The sequence below is a fragment of the Chelonoidis abingdonii genome, chromosome 2 (assembly GCF_003597395.2).
Source record: "Chelonoidis abingdonii isolate Lonesome George chromosome 2, CheloAbing_2.0, whole genome shotgun sequence".
In the NCBI taxonomy this organism is placed as follows: Eukaryota; Metazoa; Chordata; order Testudines; family Testudinidae; genus Chelonoidis; species Chelonoidis abingdonii.
This window is the reverse complement of record NC_133770.1, coordinates 280,880,289-280,889,262: the sequence shown is the minus strand read 5'-3', so window position 1 is coordinate 280,889,262 and position 8,974 is coordinate 280,880,289. Positions and strand designations below refer to the sequence as shown.

The following is an 8,974-nucleotide window of genomic DNA, read 5'->3' as shown; positions in this document are numbered from 1 at the left end:
AAATAAAATATAGTACTGTTAAACTACTAAAAAATAAAGGAAAAGTAGCATATTTCTTCTGCATAGTAAAGTTTCAAAGTTGTATTAAGTCAATGTTCAGCTATAAACTTTTGAAAGAACCATAACATTTTGTTCAGAGTGAACATTTCAGCATTATGAACAACCTCCATTCCTGAGGTATTCATAACTCTGAGGTTTTACTGTACAATAGGTAGTTTTGATGCGAGAGTTAAGGTAGCACATCACCAATCCCATCTAAAGTATATTCATGTTTATTTTAGTTTTACTGTGCATTAAGTACAGTGGTGCATGTTAACTGGAATTCCTACTGGTTGTAGAGAACAAACCACTCAAGTGTAATTTGCTTGTTCATGCATGGATTCTTTTACATTGGCTGTTCTCGGGGTCTGGTTACATAATGCCACCACAGAGGTGGCAGATGCCCTTCTTTGCGAGCTGGCGGCAAGGCTTCATTCTCAGGACCACCAGGTGGAGTTTCTTCCTCTAGCTGCTTAACCTAAAACATACAAGAAAACAACTTCACCTAGTATAGTTAAGTCTTGAATCTTGATTTATTTCTTTTGGTATTTTGCTTTGGTCTCAAATATAGGCCCAGAACAGTTCCTTACGTCACAACTATAACCAAATGAAGAACCGACTTCATGAACAGGATAGAGCCAGTACAAATAAAATGCCCTCATTTAGGTTGACCGCACCATCAAGTGCTCATTTCATTACAGATCTTCTGCCCTTACAATAGTTTGTTAAAACTTATTAATGACAAAGCAATATTTTAAACAGAAGCTTGTGATTATTCTATTTGTTACAGTTAATGATTATCCTCCCTCTCCTTTGAAAGACTATCCTCCCTCTGCTTTGAAAAAACTATCAGATACTCTATTAAATATTAGCAAGCCAACACCACTGGTGTCAATAATTATCTTTTCATTGATTGTAATGGACTTCCTTTAATGTCCTTGCAAGATAAAACCTTTTTAAATATGAAATAACCTTTATATGGAGCCAAGAGCCTTAGCTCCCATTTGCTGTTATTTTGAGTTGATGGTTTTTAAGTTAAGAATGTGACAACTAGCTTCACCACCACTATGTAATTGCAGAGAGTCACAAGTCCTCTCCATTTACCTAAACATTAACATTTGGAAAAAGTTCAAGATTTCAACATAATTAGCAACTTTTTTTCTGCTGAGAACTAAATGGAAAATGGCCCACGATTGTTCTGAATTCTTTAATGCATGTTAACAAAGTGAGCTTTTCAAAAGCACATACCTATTTCTTCAGAAGATATATTACCATAATAATAATATTAAAGAGTTACTGTCCTATTTGTCCTAGTAACACTTATAACTTTTAGTGTACCTGGTGCAATACTTAACCACAACAGGATGAGACAAGGATATAATTGCAGTTTTAACTCTGAAATGATCTTTTAGGGTATGTCCAGACTACCTACCAGATCGGTGGGTAGCGATCGATCTATCGGGGATTGATCCATCGCGTCTTATCTAGACGCGATATACTGATCCCTGAAAGCGCTCCCGCCGACTCCAGAACTCCACTAGAGCGAGCAGCGGTAGCGGAGTCAAAGGGGCAGCCATGGCCATTGATCCTGCACCGTGAGGACAGGAGGTAAGTCAAAATAAGATGTGTCGACTTCAGCTACGCTATTCCCATATCTTACATCGACCCACCCCAACCCCACCGTAGACCAGGCCTTAGAGTCCTTATGAAGTTGTGTGTCTAAGATATCTGCGTACAGAAAGCTGTCAGTATTAGTGCTAACAACTCTACTGGAGTATTCTAATTAAAACTTCAGTAGGGAAATTTAAGTAACATGCCTAAATCAAGTAATCACTTTTACAGTGTTTCTTGTCACCCAGTTGGAGTCTGAGGCCAGGTCTACACTGCGACTTTAAATCGGTTTAATGGCCGATATACCGATTTAACGCTGTATCCGTTCACACGACGTCGTCATTAATATCGGTTAAACGGCTCCTTAAATGCGATTTTTGGAACTCCTCCCAAACGGAGAGGACGTTAGGCGCTTATTCGCTAGTGATAACTCGGTTAGGGTTGCAATGTGACGAATACGACGTATATGTCCTCCGCGGCATCCAGCCAGTGCAGCACTGACCCGCTCGGAACAGCAATCTGAACCGGATTCAGCGGCAGGTAATCGAGAAAACCCCTCAACTTTGAATACATTCCTGCTTGCCCAGGGTGGACTTTGATCAGCACGCGGCAATGCAGTTAATCGCGAAAAAGAGCTCCCAGCAATGACCGTACGGAGTACTAGTCGACGCGTATGGGGAGCCAATTTGTTGTATTGCAGCTCGTACAGACACCGAATGCCAAAGCTTGAATAAAAAACTCCAGAACACAGCCTGGTGTGACAAGCGTAACACGGAAGCCAGAGACTCAAATGGAACCGCTCATAGGGAGGTGGGGTACTGGGACCCAGCTATCCCACAGTCCACAGCAGTCTCTGAAATTATTTGCATTCTTGCTGATCTCCAGTGTCGTTAGTCAACACAGTGTCTGGCGTGGTTCAAGGGAACAGCTCCTCAGTTATTCCCCCACCACCACGTGAAAAAAAAGGAAAGATTGCTGTGCTTGGCGTTGCCAATGCACTCCGCGAAAAAGGCGCCAAAGGTTGCTGCTGCCTTCACAAAGGGAGGGTGAGGCTGTACCAGCACCACCCGGGGCAGTGTTTCTGCCCCATCAGGCCCTGTGCTCTCACACGGAAGTGGAACTATGGGATAGCTGAGAACAGCTACCCACAGTGCACCGCTTCCTGCATCGATGGTTCGCTTTGGACCATGGACGCAAACAATCGATTTCGGGATCCCACTGTGGACGCGCTAAACCGATTTTATTAGATCTGTTTTGTAATATCAGTTTAAGCTAATTCGAAATAATCGTGCAGTGTAGACGTACCCTGAAATACGTTAAGTTTACTTCTTTGAAAGCACAGAGTCATACACGAAAGCTTCACTCTGCATTGAAGTAGTACTGACCTCTTTTTCCCAACTTTCTAACTGCAGCCTTTTCCATTGCTCTCTTTTGGAGAAATAGTCAGGATACATTGCCTTCTCAGAAGGATGCCAGAAATCCAAGCACCACTCAGGAGCCTGTCAAAAATCCAGGCACCAGATATGAAAAACTACAGAATATACAGCAACACATCTTAGACAATCACATTAATACAACATAGGTAAGTGGCCCATAAAGCAAAGCACTACATAATACTACCTCTTTTATAGTACTTTTCAGTAGTAGATCTCAAAGTGTTTTAAAAAGAACGTCAGTATTTTTAAACTCCATTTAACAGAACAGGAAATGGAGGCACAGCGAGGTGAAGTGGCTTGCCTAAGGTCACTCTTAGGTGGCAGAAATGAAAACAGAACCTAGGCCTCCTGACTCCCAATCCAGTGTTCTGTTCACTAGGCCAATTACTTTCATTTTTGCCCGTGAAAGAATGAAAATTGCTTATATTATGAGTTAAGTTACCAAAGAGGTGTAATTTAAAAACTCATGCCCTCCTAATTTGGGGTTTAGTTGCCAGCATTTGTGGTGCAAACCAGATGAAGTGATGAAGGCAAAATATAATTATAACACCACAGTGGTCCAACTTTCACAGTTTACTTCTCCTCGTCTTCAAAGGTGTAGCTCAGCAATCACATATCCAGAAGATTATGGTACAATCTGAACTCTGAAGTGATGTCTAGTCAAGATAAGGTGGTATATCTGAATTAAAAGGTGGATGTGTCTTCTGGGCTCCAAGTAGGACGCACAGAATCTCCCCAGCAGAGAAGGTACTACACCTGTCCAAGACCTCATGAAAATTTTTATGTGGTACAAGTTCCTGTTGTAAATATTTCCCTTCTCTGTTGTAGGGCGAAAGACGCGTATCATTAAGAGGGGAAAAGGGACTACACAGAGGAAACAATGAAACTGACTAGTGCTGTCAAGTGCACAAAGTAAAAACGAAAAAGAGAAGAGAAACATCTCTAACCCCTTTTAGTTTGTCATCTTAGGTGTTACTTCCCCAAATAAGCTCTCAGACACAAGTGTCACTTCTAAATTGACGGTGTCCCCTTAAACAGCATTTTTGCTGCTATTTGTTTCAAATTAGTTACTATACAAAGTACTTTAATCTCAACAATGACAATTTAATCTTATCCCAGGAAATACACTTTAAGCAAATAGGATTTGAAACCACACAGCTACATTTACACTGTTCAACCATGGAGTCATTAGTGAACTTATTCTAGACTTAATAGTTTTTTTTGTACATGCAAGCAGACCAGGTCATCAAGTCCAGCCCCCTGCCTTCACTAGGCAGGACCAAGTACTGATTTTTGCCCTGGATCCTTAAGTGGCCCCCTCAAGGATTGAACTTACAACCCTGGGTTTAGCAGGCCAATGCTCAAACCACTGAGCTATCCCTCCCCCCTTGAAATGTTCAGCTTGAAGCCTTGCATGCTTCATCTTAAATCAAATCAGAATTTTGGGAAAAGTAGATAAGCTATTTAAATTGTGGTTCTTACAACCGAGAACACGGGAAGTGCACATTTTTGTTTAAGTCTCTAGGCACAAATAATTCAGACACTTTGTACACAGTTATCTTTAATTAAAACTAGAATATAGACCTAGCTTTACTTTGTTGGGGCCTTCAATTATTTATAAGTTCTGAATGAACAGGCACCACACGTGAACATTGTTAAAAAGTTCTCATGTTAATATTCCTACTCTGGGGTGTATCTTCCTTACAACACTGGTGCATAAACTTACATGGGATTTTCAGCTCTTGCCAAATCCCTCAACCCACAAACGCAGGACAGATCCCTGCGACAAAGCGATAGTACACCAAGGGAAGAACAATGAAAGAGATGAAGTGAGCCTGTTACTGACAATTTAAAAAACAAAAAAACCTGCACTTAATCAGAGGGTTATAAATTCCACAGCAAACTCCCACTCCCACCCAGTTCTGGCATTTTTATGAGAGAAAAAAACCAGTCCCTTCCCAGCCCAGGAACCCCCTGTGGCATCAATACTGATCTAGTAAACTCACGGCAGCAGTGCTCCACCCTGGAAACTCTGTCATCTCTTGGGAGGTGAAGACGACATAGGCATGTCTCCCCTTTCCTGGGCTCTTAGGGCAACTACTTTTTGAAGCAGCTGTATCCTTTACGGACAGTCAGTGCTGTCCATCTAGCCTCATCTCCAGCATTTATGGTTCTACTTGGGATTTACCAAACAGGAAGAGGAAGCAGAAGAGATATTTTAAAAAACAATTATGTTGAGATGAATCTTGTCCATTTTTCTTTCATCGTATACAATTCCCAATGATTTGATTCTATAACTGTTGACACCACTATCATCCTCCCTATCACTCAGACCCATGACCTAGGCATCACTGATTCCTTCTCCCTCATATCCAGGCCATGTACAAAACCTGTTGCTTCTCCCTCCATAACATTACCCAAACTGATTGTCTTCTGTGCATACTGTTAAGACTCATTCATCCCTCAACTTGATTACTGTAATCTCTCTAGCCTCCCACAACCCATGTCCCTCCCAAGTCTGTTCAAGCACAGCTAAGGTGATCTTCCTTGTCTTTTCCACTGATCACGTAAATCTAATCCCCTCTGAATCCTTCCATCACAGCAAATTCAAGCTTCTTCCTTGTTCTCGCTTTCAAGATCTTTCACAGCTCTTCCCTTTCTTATGTATTTGCTTGTTTATCAGGTTGCCATTCAATTCCCACTGCTATCAGTCTCACTTTCCATTTGTTTCTTTCTTGCTATCTTTTATGCATGGAACATCCTGCTGGATTTATCTGGAAGGTCATTAACCTCTCTGTCAAATCCTAGTTAGGGATGTAGGAAAAGCTGGATCTAATTGTACCTATGGTGACAAGACAGCAAGTGTGAAAAAAGGGGTGGGGGTTGGGAGGGTATAATAGGCTTCTATATAAGGAAAAGTCTCAAATATAAAAATCGAGACATCTGGTCACCCTAGTTGTACCATACAGAACTACAGTCTTAGTGTAATGCATATAAGAAATAGGAAGAGATCAGACTTAGAGTTCACATAAGAACTTTAACTAGGAGTTTTTCTATTTTTAATTTTTTTGTATTAACTTTACCATTCTAAGAACACTAAAGTAAGTCTCTTGGTTTTTCTTAGTGCCCATCATACTGTAGTATTCAAGTACCAAACATATAATTAAGATCCACAAAGCATCTTCTGAACATCTACAAGCCTAGTTGGTAATATTAGTGGAGTAAGGCAATGGGGGACTGAAGTAGCAGAGGTCTTTCAATAGACCAAACTGAAACTAGAGTCCTGACAGACCAGCAAAAGATCAAAACACTATAAACAGTGCTTGAAATTCCCATCTTCCACTCCCAACAGAACGAGACAAATTATTAAGAGAAGAGAGAACAACATAGGCCAAACTTTCCACTGATACTACCTACCTTGTAACATTCATATCTCTCATAAGATGTGCCTCCAGGAGAATCAGGGAAGATGTAAGGTTGAGGATGCTGGTTTGCCCAAAGTTCCTCCTCAGCAGCTCTCAGCAGTTTTGTTGCTTTCACCATATCTCTCTCATTTTTGTGTTCTTCGAACCGTTCTCTCAGCACACAAGCAAAGAATCGATACTTGTCCCTAGAGATACAAATAACGTGCAACATTTCTAGTGGTAAAAATATCAGGGCTGTGTTCTAGTATGGGAATATTAGATGTTTCCTCACCACAGACTAAAAGACTTGCCCTTGACCTTTTGAGAATTCACATCATTATCACCATTCTTCATGGAAATCAGGGATAGAAGAGCCTCTTTGGGTCATCTAGTCACTGGATGTCTACAGTAGGTTCTCCTTGTATATTGTCTAGTCTGAAATGAGTCAAACTCTTTCTCTAGTTATAAAGAAGTTAAGCCCTGCACTGGTTCCTTCTTCATTCTTGTATCAAACAGTACGTCTTGACTTTATCTTTAAGTCCTTCGCAATTTGCCCTGTTCTAGCACTTGAGACACTGCCCACAGGTAATCTTCTCCCTTAAATTTTCTGCACTCTCCCATGCTGCCCCTTATGCAGGTAACAAAACTGTGGCCATTTCAATTATTTTTAGGTTATATCCCCCTCCCAAATCCTTTGTCTGCTCCCGTATTTTTTAAGACTCATGCCTTCCTGGGCAGAGGCTGCCCCTTTATCCATGTTTGTAATGCAGATGGCACAATTGAGCCAGGATTTTGATAGGAGACTTTTGGCCTACAGGAATGCAAAAATTTGTTAGGTTGCTTATTACTACCAAAAAAAAAAAAAAAAAGTAGTAAACTCTTTTGGGCAGAGAACATCTAAGTATTTGTACATCAATCAGCACAGCAGGGCCCTGATGATCCTGACTGAGGCCACTGGACACTACTATAATACAAATAGATTAAGGCCAGAAGAGACCATTATATTAATCTAATCTGATCTTCTACATAAGAGACCATAGAGCAGTGGTGGCGAGCATGTTCCTGCATCTTGCACCGTTTCCCACAGCACCCATTGTCCGGGAACGGCAAACCGCGGCCCTGGGAGCTGTGGGCAGCTGTGACTGTGAAAGGTTAACACAAACACCGTCTCGCAGTCCACCAGCGGATTGTCCACCAATGCCATCGAGCCTCACCCAGTAATTGCTGTATCAAGCCTGTAACTTCTGTTTGAGCTATAGCGTATCTTTAAAAAGGAATATTGGGTCCTGATTTGAAGTCCACAAGTGATGGATATTCCACGATGTAGAGGACAGAGCACTGGAGTGGAATTCAGGAGGCCGAGGTTCTATTCCTGGCTCTGTTGCTATTCTGTTGGGTGACCTGGGGTAAATCCTGTCAAGTCTCTGGGTCTCAGGTTTCCCCATCAGTTAACTGGACATAATGATACTGATTGTCTTCACAAAGCTGTTTGAAGACTCTGGATGGAAACGGCTAGTTTAGAACTAGGTATTAATACAGTGGACTACTGTTTAACCGCAACAAAGAGTTCTGTGGCAACTTATAGACCAACAAATGTATCAGAGCATAAGCTTTCAAGGGTGAATACCCACTTTGTCAGACTCATCATGTGTCTGATGAAGTGGATATTCACCCATGAAAGCTTATGCTCCAATACATTTGTTGGTCTATAAGGTGCCACAGGACTCTCTGTTGCTTTTTACAGATCCATACTAACAGGGCTACCCCTCTGATACTGTGTAACTGAAAACTTTAAAGTCAAGGAAAAGTTCAAATGAGACTGAATAGAAGAGACTTTAGTACAGCACCAATGCCAGAGATCTTTCAGACAGTGGAGATGGGCTGAAGCCTAAACTGACCAGTCTCCTTTCAATGCCCTTTTCCTTCCCTTCAGGCCCCAGAGTGATCCCACCTCGCACCGACCCGCGTTCCGCCCGTTGATCACTGACGGTTACTGGCATCAGAAAATCACCGGTGGGCGCAGTCAGCGACCTCCGCGCTCACCTCCTGCCCGCCCGCCTCCGGGGAGGGGAAGGGGGCCCGAGGTTTCAGCGCTGAGGCCAAGGGGCCTGCGCTGCCCGGAGCTCGCGCTGCGGAGGAATGAGAGCCCGGGGGGTGGGTAATGGGGGATGAGAAAAGCAGCAGCCTCAGGCGCCAGTTCAAGCCCTGCCTGGCGCCCAGCCCTCCATGGCGACGGCTAAGGGGGCGCCCCACCCCGGCGCTAACAGCGCACTTCGGCGAGAGGACCGTGCGCGGCGCTGAGGGAGGGGGGGTAGCTCGTAGGGGGACCGATATCCCTCCGCGAGCCGCTCTCACCGGTGGATGCACCAGGACTCGAGTTGGCGCATCGCCCGCTTGTAGAGCCGCAGCACCTTCTCGCGGTGCGTGAGGTAACCCGCCATCTTGGGCTTCGGCCCACCCCTCACCTTCGCCAAGGGGGCGCGC

General features: G+C 43.1%; 1 protein-coding gene across 1 annotated transcript; it reads right to left on the bottom strand.

Moving 5' to 3' along the window:
- Window positions 1–256: 256 nt before the first annotated feature.
- On the bottom strand, window positions 257–8,967 carry NDUFB9 (NADH:ubiquinone oxidoreductase subunit B9). Its single transcript, XM_032803494.2, has 4 exons — window positions 8,846–8,967; window positions 6,504–6,696; window positions 3,036–3,149; window positions 257–517 (listed from the first exon to the last, which is right to left on the bottom strand). Exons 1-4 carry the CDS (start codon window positions 8,929–8,931, stop codon window positions 386–388), a joined length of 525 nt encoding a protein of 174 aa, XP_032659385.1. The 5' UTR covers window positions 8,932–8,967; the 3' UTR covers window positions 257–385.
- Between the last annotated feature and the right edge of the window lie 7 nt (window positions 8,968–8,974).

Coding starts and splice junctions, on each gene's coding strand:
- NDUFB9 (XM_032803494.2), bottom strand. CDS start 8,931: ATGGCGGGTTACCTCACGCACCGCGAGAAGGTGCTGCGGCTCTACAAG. Junction 6,697..8,845: donor GAGTCCTGGTGCATCCACCG/GTGAGAGCGGCT, acceptor TTGTATCTCTAG/GGACAAGTATCGATTCTTTG. Junction 3,150..6,503: donor AGAGATATGAATGTTACAAG/GTAGGTAGTATC, acceptor GATTTTTGACAG/GCTCCTGAGTGGTGCTTGGA.